At 46.9% G+C, this 19,978-nt stretch overlaps 1 protein-coding gene across 1 annotated transcript in view; it reads left to right on the top strand.

The window, feature by feature from the left end:
* Window positions 1-1,814: 1,814 nt before the first annotated feature.
* LOC311223787 (uncharacterized protein) overlaps window positions 1,815-19,978 on the top strand; it is a gene marked incomplete at both ends in the record, with an annotated part of 193,733 nt that continues 175,569 nt past the window's right edge. The window contains one exon of the mRNA XM_084308554.1: window positions 1,815-1,837. Within this exon, the coding sequence (XP_084164680.1) occupies window positions 1,815-1,837 (23 nt within the window). The remainder of the gene's footprint in view (window positions 1,838-19,978) is intronic.

Genomic DNA, 19,978 nt, shown 5'->3' with positions numbered 1-19,978 from the left:
CACTTGACCATCTCTCAACCATGATTTTAAGTTAGTTTTAAATGAGATGTAACTTTGATGCTCCCTGAGCCGTGTTGGCAGACTGTTCCAGGTGTGGGCTGCTCTCACGGAAAAGGCTGTCTGACTAAAAGCAGACCTCCTGTTTGGGACTACACAGTCCCCTCTGACTACAGACCTGGTATATCAATCAGCAGATGCTTTCTGTTTTATGAAAGTACAGAGGGGGGGGAGGAGCCAAGCCATGTAGGATTTTATAGGTAAGGCAGGCATCTTTGAATTTGACAAGATTGTCCCAGCTCAGTAGGTTCTGGTTTGCTATGCTATAACAATGGTGGTGGCTGTTTGTTTTCCTGTCCAGAACTTTCACAGCCTGATGGTAAACTACCTGTACAGATCGTAATGTTGTACAGGAGGCTTGTGTCCAGCTAGTCAGACAGTATGTTAAGTGTGACATAATAATGGCATTAAAATACAGTGCTGCTGCTTTTGTTGACATAGTGCCCTGACACATAGCACATTTGTTATTTGGCAAACAAACTTTAGACTCTTTGTTGACATTAACAGAGGACACCAATGAGGAGAGAAATATTTGCTCGAGAGTTGTATAATGCTGTCGTGTTTTATGTTTCAGACAATATCTTATCACTGTTAACAGTCAGTGAGAGAGGAATGAAACTGAAGAAGAGAATTATTGATAATATTGTCTTTTTTTATTCTTATTTTGAATAATTTGCTTATTTTGCACAAGAAACATTATAGACATTTGTTTTATTAAAAAGGGGCATTCATCTATATCTTTTCCATTCAAGCTACACAAAGTCACACAGTCAGTCCTCGTGGCTCTCACCAACTCCAGCGATCTCCTCTAACCTCTCCCTCTGTCGTCTCAATGCACACGTCAACCTTTTCATCACGTAGATCTCATGGATCACCTCTCCTCTGACCTCTAACCTCTCCCTCTGTCGTCTCAATGCACACTAGGGATGGGACTTTCTAGCAAAAGTGCTATTCGAAAATCGCTGGTTCTTAAGATCGAATATTCAAATATTCGACAACCCCCCAACCAAAAAACATATATATATATATTTTCTTTTTTAAATTAAAAATATATTGTTATTTTCTGTTTCAGTTTAAATTCAGTTAAAATGTTCAGTTTCAGTTAAATTCAGTTATTCTTTTTAATAGAATGGATCATTAAAATCAAAGGGTATTGCACATAAATAGGCACTTCTATCAACTGGTTTTAATAAACAAACAGAAACAGTAGCATGTGCATCTTTTAGATCAATTAGGGCCTATGAAAATTAGGCTGCCTCTAAATATAAAAAGGAATGAAATAAGAACGGTTTGCTTACATTTTTTTTAAAAAAAATTTAAGAATAATATTTATTTTTTTACGATTTTCGATTTTCTGACATGGAAATTGCATGTAGATATGGGATCGAATATTCGAATTTTCGAATATTCGAATCCCTAATGCACACGTCAACCTTTTCATCACGTAGATCTCATGGATCACTTCCATTCTGCCTCCATCTGCACCACCGGACTCCTCTTCCTTGTGAGTAATACTGTTTATGTCAATGCCACCCTGTCTCTTTATCACAGGTTGAATGACAGGACAGGGCTCCCCATAATACCACCCCCCATCCCTAACATTTTAACGTGCATCTTTTCGTTACTCACAACACTACATATTGTTTTGTGGCTACACCTAAAACTGTTGGAATATACCCCCCATTGGATTACAAGTAACATTGGAATAACTTAACTACAGTACGTGCCTTGGATAACTGCATAATTGAGACACAACTATGAACTGCTTGAACTTCCACAGGTGTGCCCAGAACATTTTGAACATTATTGACTAATTCATACGTGATTGGGCACAGCTGTGGACAAAAAATTGTGTTGGGAGGACCTGGGGATTGGCCGATGACCAAACCCCCAGGTTCTTCTCCCAGTTCTCTGCTAGTTTCCTACAGGTGTGGGATGAGGTCATCGAGACACACAGGCTTTATAATGGCAGCCCACATTCAAGATGGCAGACCTTTACTGGCGGAAGTCTCCGATTGTGTGTGCAGTGTGCACAGTCACATACTCCCTTCTGCGGCGTTGGCTTCAGTTGCATCCTCCAACTTCATCCTCCACCCATCCATCTTCTCCTCCACTGCAGGCACAGAGGTCCACTCACCTGGGGGCCCTTCAATGCACCGTTACCCCCCAGATAAGCTCTTGTTTACCCTCATGTATATGGTTGGATGTTTAACTAAGAACAACAAGCCACTGATGGAGGTGTCCCTCTCCATTAGCTGTGTTGACTCTGGGGAACTGACCAGACGGGGCCGGACCCAACAAAGCATTGTCACTTTTTCAACCCAAAAGAAATCACGAATGCACCACAGTTGTTTTGCTCATCATTGGATCAACAATGTTGATTAGCAACTTAAATATTTAAAATAGCAACTGTGACAACCCCATCCCTCTCCTACAGGTTGACTAAGGGATATACCTGTGTATCTGAATAAATACCTGCGTATCTGTCATTCACAGCCTGGCAATCACAGACACACGGAGCACCCGGAAGCCGCGACGATAGTGACTGGTGATTTCAACCAGGCAAACCTGAAAAAAGTGATGCCGACCTTTTTTCAGCACATCGCTTGCTCCACAAGAGGGGGGAACACACTCGACCACTGCTACACCCCGTTCAGAGCTGCCTACAAGGCTGTAGCGGCTCCGCCACTGATGGGCTCTGTAAGCGCGAGCGATCACGACTCCATCTTTTTAATCCCAGCATACAAACAGAGATCACGCGAAGTCGTCGTGTCACGTGAGACAAAAAAGTGGTCTGACGAATCAGAGGCCGAGCTCCGTGACGCGTTCAAGGATACAGACTGGGACATGTTTGAAGGAAGCGCCAGTGACGTCAGCGAGTATGCTGATACCGTTGTAAGCTACATAACTACAGTGGCAGACGGCATTGTCCTCACAAAGACGGCGCGGGTTTTCCCAAACCAGAAACCTTGGGTGGACAGCACTATAAGAACAGCCCTAAACTCACGCACCACGGCTTATAACCTGGGCAGAGAGTCAGGAAATATGGAGGAATACAAGGCTTCAGTCTACACTCTGCGCAAGGCTGTTAAACTTGCTAAGAGGACATATGCTGAGAAACTGGAGACACAAATGGCACAAAACGACACAAGAGGCTTGTGGAGGGGACTGAAGACAATAACTGACTACAAAGTCAGCGCCCCCTCAATGGGGAGCGACGACGCCTCTCTAGCGGACAAACTCAACTCCTTCTACGCTCGGTTCGGTGTAGACAGTGTCGCCGCTAGCCCTCTGGCTAGTGACGTCACTGGCGCACCGGCTGTTGTGGAGGGGGGGGGGGCAACCGCGGGGGGGCGGGGGCGCTCTCTCGTTGTCGGAACACAGTGTGAGAAGAGCATTTATGCAGGTGAACACCAGGAAGGCTGCAGGCCCAGATGGTATAACAGGACGCATACTTAAGTCCTGTGCAAACCAGCTTGCCCCGGTGTTCACCGCCATATTTAATCAATCCCTGGCGGAGTCAGTAGTCCCTGCCTGCTTCAAGATGTCTACCATCATCCCTGTACCGAAGAAACCCTCCCCAACATGTCCAAATGATTACAGACCGGTGGCACTCACCTCTGTGGTCATGAAATGTTTCGAGAGGCTGGTCAAGGACCACATTTGTGCCTCTCTCCCCAGTGATATGGACCCTATGCAATTTGCATACAGGACAAACAGGTCCACTGATGACGCGGTCTCCCAGGTACTGCACAGCACTCTCTCCCACCTTGACCGTCAGAAGGGGGGCTATGTGAGACTGTTGTTCATTGACTACAGCTCAGCGTTCAACACCATAGTCCCCACCAGACTGGTGGACAAGCTGATCGAGCTAGGCCTGAGCTCCGCCCTGAGCGCCTGGGTACTGGACTTTCTGAGTGAAAGACCCCAGGCGGTCAGGGTGGGGGGTCAGACCTCCAACACCATCACCCTGAGCATCGGGTCCCCCCAGGGCTGTGTTCTAAGCCCCCTGCTGTACTCACTCTACACACACGACTGTGTGGCCAAGTTCAGCTCCAACTCCATTGTGAAGTTCGCCGACGACACAGTGGTGGTGGGGCTGATCTCGGACAACGACGAGAAGGCCTACCGGGAGGAGGTTGAGGTACTGGAACGTTGGTGCCAGGACAACAGCCTGCTCCTGAACATTGGTAAAACCAAGGAGCTGATCGTGGATTATAGGAGAGGACAGCGGGAGACACACACACCACTGAGGATTAACGGGGCTACCGTGGACAGGGTGAGCAGCTTCAAGTACCTGGGGGTCCACATCTCAGAGGACCTGACATGGTCAACACACATAGCCACAGTAGTAAAGAAAGCGAAGCAGCGCCTCTACCACCTGAGACAGTTAAGGAAGTTCAGAGTATCGGGGAAGATACTCCAGTCCTTCTACTCAGGAGCTGTAGAGAGCATCTTGACCGGAAACATCACTGCCTGGTATGGGAACAGCACGGCACAGGACAAGAAGGCCCTACAGAGAGTGGTGCGCTCAGCCGAGCGTACCACGGGTATTGCGCTACCTCCCCTGCAGGCTCTATACAACAAGAGGTGCAAATCCAGAGCCTGCAGGATAATGAAAGACCCCCACCACCCCAATAACAGCCTGTTCCAGCTGCTGAGGTCAGGCAGACGCCTGCGAATTCTAGAGACTAAGACGGAGAGGCTTAGGCTAAGCTTCTTCCCCCAGGCCATCAGAGCCTTGAACAATGAACATTGAGAGACACAGAAACTGAACTATCCACACACAAGTACATACACGACACGCACGCTGAGCACGCTCACACACTAGCAGCCACTTTAACACTCATGCCGCACACACGCACACTTATGGCCAGAGGAAAGGCCACTTAAAGCAGTATAACATCAGGAACAGTGTATTGCACTACTAAAGCTAACTAGCATGTCCTATATGCTCTGTAAATACTAATGTACAGATACCGAGATGGCACACCATGTACCTGTTTATTGCACTGTTTTATTGGATTCTATTAATATGTTGTACCACTGTATTTTTATTGGATTCTATTATATGTTGTACCACTGTATTGCACATCGTCGCGGGCAAGACCAGCCGCATTTCATTGTATACCTGTATGCCGTGACAATTAAAACTCTTGAATCTTGAATCTTGAATCTTGAATCTTGAATCACACCTATTCAGGTGTGTCAGGAGGAGGAGGAGTCACACCTGAGCTCAAAGGCTATAAGGACTGGCTTCTCCATTTTGTCTCTCTCTCTCCTCCAAGCTGGCCAAGAGTTTTTGGTTTTGTTTGTTTGATTCTCACCTCATCACTTACATACGCCACACACTGACTCATCCATGCACTCACTACATCATCACTGATATTACTGATCCACTCATTCTTTAATTCCTTTTGTAAATACTTTCATTGGTTAATTAAATTACTTTTCTTTAAAATCCTCAAGTACTTGTGTGGTCTCCCTGTGCCCTGAGCGTGGTCCATGACACAACTCAAGTAGAAATACAAAGTAGGGGTCACGTTGGACTGCTGAGCAAGATGGCAGCGCACTAAGAGAGCTCCTGACAACTATCATCAAATGAGATACATTTAGAATCATACACTTAGTCCGGGGCCATAATATTTAACTCTTTGAGCACCACCCTCTTTCCCCATCTGTACTGCCTGGCGCCAGCTTTTTTGACATACACGTGTGGGGTCGCCAAAAAAAATCCTAAATAAAATGGGATCGCGGTATGAAGAAGTTTGAGAACCCCTGGTTTAGAGGTACTCCATTTCTCACTTCGAGTCCAAAAGGGTCTTGAATCAGAACAGGATCAATACATATATAACGTTAGGTAGCCCTTATCTGTCTTCTTAATTTTTTATTTATTTATCCTTTATTTATCCAGGAATGTCCCATTGAGATACAAGATCTCTTCTTCCAGGGAGTCCTCACCAACACGGCACACAACACGTTTCAACATAAAAACATAAAAACAAGGGCATTAAACAAAAAACATACAAATCAAATACAAATACAGAAGGCCATTGGTGCAGTGGCAAGAAGCACAATCAGATCAGCAATAGCATCAGGTAAAACAGTTACATGTTTCATGAAGGGCTCGTCGTAGCATACCTTTAAAAGCATTCACAGTAGGAAGTGCCTCTAGACAAAGTTTTACTTGCAGCGTATTCCATAAAAAGGGAGCATAGTGGGAGAATGCAGCTTTACCAAGCTCTGACTGCATCAAAGGAACATTTAAAAGCATCCCATTTGCTGCTCGTCTGGTATTAAAAAAGCAAGTATAAAAGGACAGAAGTCTGGTGATATATAAGGGCAGCTTACCTAGCAATGACTTAAGGATAAAAATCAACATGTGTGATTGTCTTCTTTGGTACAGAGAGGACCATCCTAAGGACTGATACAAAGTGCAGTGGTGGGTGCAAGAGCCTGCACCCGTTACAAAACGTATAGCAGCATGGTACGCAGACTCCAGCTTTATAAGCAGGGAGGAAGGAGCATGCATATAAATCAGGCCACTGAACTTAGAAGCAGGCCAGGCCAGTGTTTCTAGTTGCGGCGGCGCGATAGTTAGATAATCTAAGTGGGGAACAACCAGGAGATCACTGTGACAGAGAGTAATGCAGTCTACTCTAAACAGTCATAAATCTTTTATTCAACTTCAGCCCTGATCATAACCATTTTTATTTTTAGATTTTTTTGTAATGTCAGATAAAAAATGAAATACTCCCACTTTTCTGAAAAGAGTTGTTGTTAAATCTGACATTACAAAAAACAAAAAATCCATCAAAATCTGTGTTGTTGCTAATCATTGACACATGCCTAGTGATCAAAAAGTGGGGGAGCAAGAGCATACGTTTGCTCCCCCAAGGTCAATAGTGGGAGAGCAGATGCTTCGACTGCTCCATTGCGCAGGCGTCTATGTAGATAGATAGATAGATAGATAGATAGATAGATAGATAGATAGATAGATAGATAGATAGATAGATAGATAGATAGATAGATAGATAGATAGATAGATAGATATATGTGCGCTACAATGCGTTGTACTCTACTTGTGCAATGACAATACATTTTATGGAATCTAATCAAAAGTTGTTGGCAATGTGATTCATGTATGATATCTGTCTGTCTGACTATCTATATCTATCTATCTATCTATCTATCTATCTATCTATCTATCTATCTATCTATCTATCTATCTATCTATCTATCTATCTATCTATCTATCTATCTATCTATCTATCTATCTATCTATCTATCTATCTATCTATCTATCTATCTATCTATCTATCTACATTATATGCCCCATCAGAAGATGATCATATGACCAATGACAACTGACACCTACGCAGACCCAGGTAGGTCCAGAGACTGTGGTAGTTTAACCAGAGACAGTCAATATAATGAGATGTATCACTGTGGTAGTTTAACCAGAGACAGTCTATATAATGAGATGGATCACTGTGGTAGTTTAACCAGAGACAGTCTATATAATGAGATGGATCACTGTGGTAGTTTAACCAGAGACAATCAATATAATGAGATGGATCACTGTGGTAGTTTAACCAGAGACAGTCAATATAATGAGATGGATCACTGTGGTAGTTTAACCAGAGACAGTCAATATAATGAGATGGATCACTGTGGTAGTTTAACCAGAGACAGTCAATATAATGAGATGGATCACTGTGGTAGTTTAACCAGATACAGTCTATATAATGAGGTGGATCACTGTGGTAGTTTAAACAGAGACAGTCAATATAATGAGATGGATCACTGTGGTAGTTTAACCAGAGACAGTCTATATAATGAGATGGATCACTGTGGTAGTTTAACCAGAGACAGTCTATATAATGAGATGGATCACTGTGGTAGTTTAACCAGAGACAGTCTATATAATGAGATGGATCACTGTAGTAGTTTAACCAGAGACAGTCAATATAATGAGATGGATCACTGTGGTAGTTTAACCAGAGACAGTCAATATAATGAGATGGATCACTGTGGTAGTTTAACCAGAGACAGTCAATATAATGAGATGGATTACTGTGGTAGTTTAACCACATGCAGTCTATCAGATGGATGCTGAATTTTTTTCTTCTCAACATGTGACCATTTAATATTTTAATGGACCAGGAAAAATACCAGCTCTATACGTTGTCTTTCACTCTCCTTTTACTGGTCGCCACAATGCGTTGTACTACTTGTGCAATGACAATACGTTTATTCTAATCGAATAATTTTCTTTTGGCAATGTGATTCATTGACCAATTAATGTCCATTCTTTCTGACTAAATCAAATATGTTAAATGTTATTTCTGCTTTAAAGTAGTTTGATGCCTGAGAAAATGTATTGATTCTATCTATCTATCTATCACTGCCTTAAAGTAGTTTGATGGCTGAGGAAATTGATTGATTGTTTGTATCTATCTGCCCCAACAGATGATTTACTTAATCAGAGATTAACAGGAGTGCATGCTCTCATATTCTGTAACCTGGGTTACAGTAGGTAATTAAATGGTTAAATGGTTGATATGCATGACCTTGGTGGGCTCTAGGTCAACTCCTGAAAAGGGGGTCAATGTCAGACTTTGCAATCAAAAGTTAGGGGGCTAATAACCCTTGCCATAATTTCAGTGTGCCCCCTAACTTTTGATTGCAAGGTCTGACATTGACCCCCTTTTCAGGAGTTGACCTAGAGCCCACCAAGGTCATGCATATCAAGTTTGGTCAATGTCAGACCTTGCAATACACTGTAAGGCACTGTAAGGCTACAGCCCTGCCTCACTTCCAGTGATGAAGCTAAGCTATGCTAACGGAGCGTCTATTCCCAAAGCTAAAATGCACGCACAGAGACAAAAAAGGTATGTATCTTCTTGTCTAACTCCAGGGAAGATGTTAAATAAGCTAATTTCCCAAAATGTTGGAGTTTTCCTTTAACACTCTGGCCACCCAGCAGACAACCCAGGGTAATCAGCAGGCTGATATTCTGCACCAGCTACAGGCTCTCAGTGCAGCATTTAACACCCTGCTTTTAACCCCACCTGTCCCAGGAGTCCCAGCCACATCACCACCCGCCGCCGCGACAGACCCCGCACCTCCCGACCTCGCACCTCGGGAGCCCCGTCTCTCCGAACCACGTTTGTTCGACGGTAACTTCGAGGATTGTGCCACATTCATCATGCAATGTGAGTTGGTTTTCCTTTATCAACCCAGCCGATTTACGTCAGAGGGAGCCCGAGTAGCTTACAAGACTAACCTGCTCACAGGCCGAGCAGCACAGTGGGTTACTGCTTCCTGGGCTATGAGGGCTGATTTTTGTTTCTCCTACCCAGACTTCGTGGCAGAGCTCCGAAGGGTTTTCCACCACCCAGCTCGTGGCCAGGACCCAGGAGCTTGGTTGGGCACCTTCCGGCAGGGCAGTGGCAGTGTCACCGACTACGCGCTGGAGTTCAGACTGGCTGCAACCGAGAGCGGTTGGAACGATCGGGCGCTTCATCTCACCTTCCTGAGGGGGCTCAACGACGCTGTAAGGGACCAGCTCGCGACCCGAGAGGAGCCCGATTCTCTCGAGGGCCTAATCAGCCTCGCTATGCGCATCGACGGACGCCTCCGGGAGAGAAGGCGTGAGAGAGCCCGACTGGGACCCCCAGACGTTCCCCAGACCCCCTGTACTCGTGACAGTACTGCTGTCCGTCCTGCCCCCTCCGCGACTGGTGGTCCTTTCCCCTCCCGGTCTGTGACCGAGGAGGAACCCATGCAGCTGGGACGCACACACCTTAGCCAGGCTGAACGGGAGTCCAGGCTCAGGTCCGGCCTTTGTCTCTACTGCGGCCGGGATGCACACCGTATCTCCAATTGCCCTACCCGGCCAAAAGACCAGGCTCGCCGGGACCCCGGGAGATCCTGGTGAGCCGTTTTTCCTGTTCCCACACCCGTGCACCACCTAACCGTCTGACGAGTGTCACCCTAGCCCGGGCGGACCAACGGGCGATGGTGGAGGCACTCATTGACTCGGGTGCTGATGAGAGTTTCCTGGACGTTGAGTTTGCCACCCATGCCAACATTCCACTTGAGGACCTCGAGAGGCCCTTGGAGGTTTTCGCCCTGGATCAGCACCGCCTGGCTGACATCACTCAACGCACCTGTCCTGTCCTCCTCACCATTGCTGGTAACCACGTTGAGAGACTCCAGTTTTTTATTACCAGATCCCCTCTTGTCCCAGTAGTCCTGGGTCGGCCCTGGCTCACGCTGCATGAGCCCCACATCGCCTGGTCCTCCGGCACCATCAGGGGGTGGAGCTCCTCCTGTCATGCCCAGTGTCTTCAGGTGGCGTCCAGTCCTTCGCCCCGGAGTTCCCCTGGTGTGCCGCCCCCGGACCTCTCGACTATTCCCCCCGAGTACCACGACCTCGGGGAGGTTTTCAGCAAGTCCCGGGCTCAGGCCCTTCCGCCTCACCGGCCTTACGACTGTGCCATCGACCTCCGCTCAGGGGCCCCCCTTCCCGGCAGCCGCCTCTACAGTCTGACCGTCCCTGAGAAGGCAGCGATGGAGAAGTACATCTCTGAGTCCTTGGCAGCAGGCCTCATTCGGCCCTCTTCCTCCCCGGTGGCGGCCGGTTTCTTTTTTGTTGGGAAGAAGGATGGAGACCTTCGACCCTGCATTGACTATCGCCAACTCAACGAGATCACCATTAAGAACAAGTATCCTCTTCCTCTCATGAACTCCACCTTCGAGCCCCTCACCCAGGCTACCGTCTTCACCAAACTGGACCTCCGGAGTGCCTACCATCTGGTCCGTATCCGAGAGGGCGATGAATGGAAGACCGCCTTCAAGACTCCCAGGGGTCATTACGAGTACCTGGTGATGCCGTTCGGCCTCACCAACGGTCCGGCGGTATTCCAGGCGCTCATGAACGACGTCCTCCGTGACATGCTCGAGGAGTTTGTGGTGGTATACCTGGACGACATCCTCATCTTCTCCAAGACCCTCGAGGAACATGTCCAGCATGTCCGCCGTGTGCTGGAGCGCCTCCTCCACAATCGGCTCTTCGTTAAGGCAGAGAAGTGCCGTTTCCACTCCGACTCCGTCGATTACCTAGGCTTCATCGTGGAGAGCGGCCTGACCCTCGCTGACCCTCGCAAGATCCGGGCCGTGGAGGAGTGGCCGGAACCCACCTCTCGGAAGGAGCTACAGAGCTTCCTCGGGTTCGCAAACTTCTACCGGAGATTCATCCGGAACTACAGCCAGGTGGCGGAACCACTTACCAGGCTGACCTCTCCCTCCCTGCCGTTTGACTGGTCTCCAGCAGCCTGCGCTGCGTTTTGTTCCCTCAAGAAGAGGTTCACCACCGCCCCGGTCTTGCTCCACCCAGACCCCAAGAGGCAGTTCATTGTGGAGGTGGACGCCTCGGATACTGGACTAGGGGCTATCTTGTCTCAGCGGTCGGCGACGGACCAGAAGGTCCATCCGTGCGCCTTCTACTCACGTCGTTTCCTTCCTGCCGAGAGGAACTATGACATTGGCAATCGGGAGCTGCTGGCGGTAGTGGCTGCCTTGGAGGAGTGGCGTCATTGGCTGGAGGGGGCCGAGGAACCGTTCACCATTTGGACGGACCATAAGAACTTGACGTACATCCGTGCATCCAAGCGCCTCAACGGCCGGCAGGCAAGGTGGGCCAGCTTCCTCAGTCTGTTCGACTTCTCGCTGACCTTTCGCCCTGGGTCCCGCAACACGAAGGCCGACTCTCTGTCCCGGTTACACTCCAAGGGGGCTCCAACCACTGAGGATCCGACTCCCATCCTCCCAGAGGCCAGGGTGGTGGGAGTGGTCACCTTGGGCATCGAAACCGTGGTCAGGCTACGTTTCCATCCCGCTCCCAGCAACGTACCCGTTCGTCGCCTCTTCGTCCCCGAATCAGTCCGGTCCCGGGTTCTCCAATGAGGCCATACCAGCCGGTTTGCCTGCCACCCCGGCGTTCATCGCACTTTCTCCTTCTTGACTCGTCGATTCTGGTGGCCCACCATGAGGAACGACGTCAAGGAGTTTGTTCTGGCCTGCACGGTCTGCGCCCGCAGGAAGGCCTCCCACCGGGCACCCACCGGGCTATTACAGCCACTTCCCATTCCGAGCCGCTCTTGGTCCCATGTGGCATTGGACTTCGTCACGGGTCTTCCATCGTCCCAGGGAAACACGTGCCTTCTGACTGTGGTGGATCGGTTCAGCAAGGGGGTTCACCTCGTGGCCCTTCCCAAGCTTACCTCAGCTTCCGAGACAGCGGACCTCCTGACAAGCCACGTGTTCCGCCTCCATGGTTTCCCCCAGGATGTTGTCTCGGACCGGGGTCCCCAGTTCACTTCCCAGGTATGGCGGGCCTTTTGCAAGGGATTGGGGGCAACTGTCAGTCTTTCGTCTGGTTATCATCCCCAGACCAACGGACAAACCGGAGCGTGGAGTCTGCTCTCCGTTGTGTTGCCGCCGAGAGACCCGCTTCCTGGAGCCGGTTCCTTCCCTGGGTCGAGTACGCCATCAACTCCCTGGTCAGTTCCGCCACCGGCCTCTCGCCATTCGAGGTATCCCTGGGCTACCAACCCCCTCTTTTCCCTGCACAGGAGTCGGAAGTGGCAGTTCCCTCCGTGCAGGATCATCTCGACCGGTGTCGTCAGGTCTGGGAGATCACCAGGACTGCGCTGCTCCGGTCATCGGAGCGCGCCAGTCGTGGAGCTGACCGACGCCGGATCCCTGCTCCGACGTACCACCCTGGGCAGAGGGTATGGTTGTCCGCCAAGGATCTTCCGCTTCGATCCTCGGCCAAGAAGCTTAACCCACGGTTCGTCGGCCCTTTTGAGATCCGGAAGGTGCTCAGTCCCACGGCGGTGAGTCTTAAGCTTCCTGTGTCCATGCACATTCACCCCGTTTTCCATGTGTCCCGGGTTAAACCTGTCTCTCTCAGTCCCCTGATGCCTCCTGCTTCAGATCCGCCTCCTCCCGAGATGGTGGACGGACACCCCCAGTGGAAGGTCCGTCAGCTCATGGACGTCCGACGGCGGGGACGGGGGTTCCAGTACCTGGTGGACTGGGAGGGATACGGTCCGGAGGAACGGAGCTGGGTCTCCCGCCAGCTCATCATGGACCCCGCCCTGATCACCGACTTCCATCGGTCCCATCCGGGGAAGCCGAGGCCGGGCAGGTCGCCGGGTGGCTCCCGTGGAGGGGGGGGTACTGTGAGGATTGGTCCGATTCCGCACGCTTCAAGGTACCAATTACCTTCGCGCACCTGAAGTGAGTTCTATTTCAGCTCGGTGGAGCCCTTATATACTCTGGTGTTCCTAACGTTCTGTGTCGGGTCGTTTTGGATTACCACTGGCTGCTGCTTGTTCCCTCCCGTGTTGTACCTCGTCTGTTTTTCTCCAGGACGTCTATGGAAGTCGCCGCTATTGCTTTTCTCTGCCATCCGTTGGATCTGTGCCTCGTTGCCCGCTTTGCGCAATTGCGCCTGGGTGAGTTTTGGAAAAAAAAATTGAAACACTTTTTTGGATACTCTGTTTTTCCTCGCATCTTCCTGACTCGGGACCTTTCTGTTTTTTGTGTGTTTGGGTAACACTGAGATGTGCTAGACTCAGCTAAGGAGGACTGGACTGCCTTGTATTCCATTCGCTTGTTTGTTGACAATTCTCTCTCTCTCTGTTCCTCCCTGAGTGGATCTTCAAGTAGCTGCAGAGCCGCAGAGTCAGAGGCGCAACGCCACAGTGCCGTCTCTGCTCTGAGACGAGCTGCAGAGCCGCAGACAACTCTGCCAAGAACATTCCCCACTTGTGCTTTAGTTGTTTTTGCTATTCTCTGTTATTGGAAATAAATACGCCCTGGTTTTTGGCTAACTCTGAACTACCTGTCTGTGCCGTGCTGTTGGGGTTGGTAACAAACCATAACATAGATAGACAGACAGACAGACAGACAGACAGACAGACAGACAGACAGACAGACAGATAGATAGATAGATAGATAGATAGATAGATAGATAGATAGATAGATAGATAGATAGATAGATAGATAGATAGATAGATAGATAGATAGATATAATCAATACATTTTCTCAGGCATCAAACTACTTTAAAGCAGTAATAACATTTAACATATTTGATTTAGTCAGAAAGAATGGACATTAATTGTTCAATGAATCACATTGCCAAAAGAAAATTATTCGATTAGAATAAACTTATTGTCATTTCTCAAGTAAAAGTTCAGAGTACAACGCATTGTGGCGACCAGTAAAATGAGAGTGAAAGACAACGTATAGAGCTGGTATTTTTCCTGGTCCATTAAAATATTAAATGGTCATATGTTGAGAATTTTTTTTTCAGCATCCATCTGATAGACTGCATCTGGTTAAACTACCACAGTAATCCATCTCATTATATACTGTCTCTGGTTAAACTACCACAGTGATCCATCTCATTATATAGACTGTCTCTGGTTAAACTACCACAGTGACCCATCTCATTATATTGACTGTCTCTGGTTAAACTACCACAGTGATCCATCTCATTATATAGACTGTCTCTGGTTAAACTACCACAGTGATCCATCTCATTATGTATACTGTCTCTGGTTAAACTACCACAGTGATCCATCTCATTATATTGACTGTCTCTGGTTAAACTACCACAGTGATCCATCTCATTATGTATACTGTCTCTGGTTAAACTACCACAGTGATGACATGTCATTATATTGACTGTCTCTGGTTAAACTACCACAGTGATCCATCTCATTATATATACAGTACTGTTACCCATAGATCCTGACAGAGAGTATATACATATGATGGGGAGGAGACTGTACATTAGGAGGGGGGGGGAGGAGAACAAATATACATACAGTGGGGAGAGAATAAATACATTCGGTGGGGAGGAGACTGTACATTAGGAGGGGGTGGGTGGGTGGGTGGGAGAGAAATATACATACAGTGGGGAGAGAATATATACATTCGGTGGGGAGGAGACTGTACATTAGGAGGGGGTGGGGGGGTTTGGACATTTACGGTGGCCAGTTTCGAATTGCAGCCTCCCGTAGGTGCTCTTTTAGAGCGGTTTTGAATGTGGGTAGGGATTCACATTCCTTTACAGCTTTGGGTAGGGCGAAACGTGTTTAGTCCCTTGTTTGAGCTGAATCTGGGTTTAACATGATTTGTTAAGCTTCCTCTGGTGTTGTGGTCGTGGTATTCACTGACCTTTGGGAAGTATTTTGACATGTACATGGGTACCTTAGTGGTGTAGTGTATCTTGTAGACCAGGCCCATTGCAAGTTACTGTACTCTGTTGTCTACTCTAAGCCATCCTAGATTTTCAAAATGGGCAGGGGTACTCTATATTTCTACTTGTGCGATGACAATACATTTTATCTAATCGAATCAAATAAAAAAAATAGTTGGCAATGCGATTCATTGGCCATTAAATGTCCAACCTTTCTGACTAAATCAAATATGTTAAACTGTATCACTGCTTTAAAGTAATTTGATGGCTGATGAAAATGTATTAATTGTTTGTATTTATCTGCCCCAACATGATCTGACCCTCAAAACGAAGACGCTTCATCTGAAGACTCAGGTAGGTCCAGAGACTGTGGTAGTTTAACCAGAGACAGTATATAATGAGATGGATCACTGTGGTAGTTTAACCAGAGACAGTCTATATAATGAGATGGATCACTGTAGTAGTTTAACCAGAGACCGTATATATAATGAGATGGATCGCTGTGGTAGTTTAACCAGAGACAGTCAATATAATGAGATGGATCACTGTGGTAGTTTAACCAGAGACAGTATATATAATGAGATTGATCGCTGTGGTAGTTTAACCAGAGACAGTATATAATGAGATGGATCACTGTGGTAGTTTAACCAGAGACAGTATATATAATGAGATGGATCACTGTGGTAGTTTAACCAGAGACAGTCAATATAATGACATGGATCACTGTCAAGTCAAGTCAAGTCAAGAGTCAAGAGTTTTAATTGTCACGGCATACACGTATACAATGAAATGCGGGTGGTCTTGCCCGCAACGATGTGCAATACAGTGTTACAACATATAATAGAATCCAATAAAAAACAACATTGTGCAATAAACAGGTAACAGGTAACATGGTGTGACATCTCGGTATCTGTACATAGTTATTTACAGAGCATATAGGACATGCTAGGTAGCTTTGGTAGTGCAATACACTGTTCCTGTTATTCTAATTTAAAGTGGCCTTTCCTTTTGGCCATAAGTGTGCGGCATGAGTGTGTGCCCGCTCATGTTAAAGTGTTAAGTGGCTGCTAGTGTGTGAGCGTGCACAGCGTGCGTGTCGTGTGTGTGTTCATGTGTGCTTGTGTGTGGATAGTTCAGTGTTCTGTGGCACTCAATGTTCATTGTTCAGGGCTCTGATGGCCTGGGGGAAGAAGCTGAGCCTAAGCCGCTCTGTCCTAGTAGCTGGGGTTCGCAGGCGTCTGCCTGACCTCAGCAGCTGGAACAGGCTGTTATTGGGGTGGTGAGGGTCTTTCATTATCCTGCAGGCTCTGGATTTGCACCTCTTGTTGTATAGAACCTGCAGGGGAGGTAGTGCAATACCCGTGGTACGCTCGGCTGAGCGCACCACTCTCTGTAGGGCCTTCTTGTCTTGTGCCGTGCTGTTTCCATACCAGGCAGTGATGTTTCCGGTCAAGATGCTCTCTACAGCTCCTGAGTAGAAGGACTGGAGTATCTTCCCCGATACTCTGAACTTCCTTAACTGTCTCAGGTGGTAGAGGCGCTGTTTCGCCTTCTTTACTACTGTGTCTATGTGTGTTGACCATGTCAGATCCTCTGAGATGTGGACCCCCAGGTACTTAAAGCTGCTCACCCTGTCCACGGTAGCCCCGTTAATCATCAGTGGTGTGTGTGTCTCCTGCTGTCCTCTCCTATAATCCACGATCAGTTCCTTGGTTTTACCAATGTTCAGGAGCAGGCTGTTGTCCTGGCACCAGAGTTCCAGTACCTCAACCTCCTCCCGGTAGGCCTTCTCGTCGTTGTCCGAGATCAGCCCCACCACCACCGTGTCGTCTGCGAACTTCACTATGGAGTTGGAGCTGAACTTGGCCACACAGTCGTGTGTGTAGAGTGAGTACAGCAGGGGGCTTAGAACACAGCCCTGGGGGGACCCGATGCTCAGGGTGATGGTGTTGGAGGTCTGACCCCCCACCCTGACCGCCTGGGGTCTTTCACTCAGAAAGTCCAGTACCCAGGCGCTCAGGGCGGAGCTCAGACCCAGCTCGATCAGCTTGTCCACCAGTCTGGTGGGGACTATGGTGTTGAACGCTGAGCTGTAGTCAATGAACAACAGTCTCACATAGCCCCCACATTGCCAAACATTTTTTATTTGATTTGATTCGATAAAATGTATTGTCTTCGCACAAGTAGAAGTATAGAGTACCCCTGCCCATTTTGACAATCTAGGATGGCTTAGAGTAGACAACAGAGTACAGTAACTTGCAATGGGCCTGGTCTACAAGATAAACTACACCACTAAGGTACCCACCCAGTAAATGTCAAAATCCCCACATACACCCCACCCACCCAACCGCCTCAAATGTTTTCTTCCCCTTTGCATGTATATATTTTTTTACTACCACCATCACCACCACCACCACCACCACCACCACTACCACCACCACCACCACCACTACTACCACCACCACCACCACCACCACCACTACTACCAGCACCACTATCACCACCACCACCACCACCACTACCACCACCACTACCACCAGCACCACCACCACCACCACCACTACTACCAGCACCACCACCATCACCACCACTACCACCACCACCACCACCACCACCACTACTACGACCACTACCAGCACCACCACCACCAGCACCACTACCACCGCCATCAAATATTATGTATTAAGAATTTTTTTTTTTTTACTTTTGTTTAACTCTTTGTGTTAATAAATAAATACAAACAAATACAAATACTACCACAATTTTTTTTATTCGATTAGAATAAACTTATTGTCATTGCACAAGTAAAAGTTCAGAGTACAACGCATTGTGGCGACCAGTAAAATGAGAGTGGAAGACAACGTATAGAGCTGGTATTTTTCCTGGTCCATTAAAATATTAAATGGTCACATGTTGAGAAAAAACAATTCAGCATCCATCTGATAGACTGCATCTGGTTAAACTACCACAGTAATCCATCTCATTATATATACTGTCTCTGGTTAAACGACCACAGTAATCCATCTCATTATATAGACTGTCTCTGGTTAAACTACCACAGTGATCCATCTCATTATATATACTGTCTCTGGTTAAACTACCACAGTGATCCATCTCATTATATAGACTGTCTCTGGTTAAACTACCACAGTGATCCATCTCATTATAGACTGTCTCTGGTTAAACTACCACAGTCTCTGGACCTACCTGAGTCTTTAGATGAAGCGTCTTCGTTTTGAGGGTCAGATCATGTTGGGGCAGATAAATACAAACAATTAATACATTTTCATCAGTAATCAAACTACTTTAAAGCAGTGATAACATTTAACATATTTCATTTAGTCAGAAAGAATGGACATTAATTGGCCAATGAATCACATTGCCAAACATTTTTTATTTGATTCGATTCGATAAAATGTATTGTCTTCGCACAAGTAGAAGTATAGAGTACCCCTGCCCATTTTGACAATCTAGGATGGCTTAGAGTAGACAACAGAGTACAGTAACTTGCAATGGGCCTGGTCTACAAGATACACTACACCACTAAGGTACCCATGTACCTGTCGAAATACTTCCTAAAGGTCAGTGAAGTCCAACACCACAACACCAGAGGGAGCTCCACAAATCATGTTCAACCCAGATTCTGCTCAAACAAGGGACTAAACACATTTCGCAATTATGCCACAATAATTTGGAACGCCCTACCCACAGCCGTAAAGGAATGTGAATCCCTACCCTCCTTCATAACCGCTCTCAAAGAGCACCTATGGGTGGCTGCAATTAGAAACTGGCCCCGGTAAATGTCAAAATCCCCACATACACCCCACCCACCCAACCCCCTCAAATGTTTTCTTCCCCTTCGCATGTATATATTTTTTTATGATTTTTTTTTCTTACACAGTATATTTGTATGTCTTGTATGTCATAAATGTCTTGATGAATTGAAAATGGAGGACCCTTATGTAAACAAGACGAAAGTATTTTTCTGGTCTTCATCCTCTTAGCAGTTGTTAGTATTGCGCTGTACTGTATTGTACCAATTCTGCAATCTGTTAATAAAGTTTTCAATCAATCAATCAAACCGCATTGTAGCCTGGCCATTAACATGAGACAGTAAAACGAGACAGTAAAATGGGACAATAAAATTAGACAATAAAATGGGACAGTAAAATGGAGGGATGGGGGGGTCCAGGGACAAAGTCCTTATTTTTACATTTAGCTGACACTTTTATCTAAAGAGATTTACAAATTGTGTACAACAAGTCAGCAGGAAGGGTACAACTCTGGCCGCTAAGGAAGACTAGCGGGGCTGGCACACTGGACGTGAAAGCTCCCTGAAGCTCCGCCGAGCACCGAGATCAGAAGCCAGTTTCCTTTCAGATTATACTGTTCAGACCAGTCTTGTTAACAGATTAGAATATTCAGACCTTGTTAACAGATTAGACTGTTCAGATCAGTCTTGTTAACAGATTAGAATATTCAGACCTTGTTAACAGATTAGAATATTCAGACCTTGTTAACAGATTAGACTGTTCAGACCTTGTTAACAGATAAACTAATCAGATTCGTTTTGTTAACAGATTAGAATATTCAGACCTTGTTAACAGATTAGACTGTTCAGACCTTGTTAACAGATTAGA

This window comes from Notolepis coatsorum (assembly GCF_963971535.1).
Source record: "Notolepis coatsorum genome assembly, chromosome: 2".
In the NCBI taxonomy this organism is placed as follows: domain Eukaryota; kingdom Metazoa; phylum Chordata; class Actinopteri; order Aulopiformes; family Paralepididae; genus Notolepis; species Notolepis coatsorum.
The sequence above is the reverse complement of the archived record's forward strand: the minus strand, read 5'-3'. Positions and strand labels throughout refer to the sequence as shown.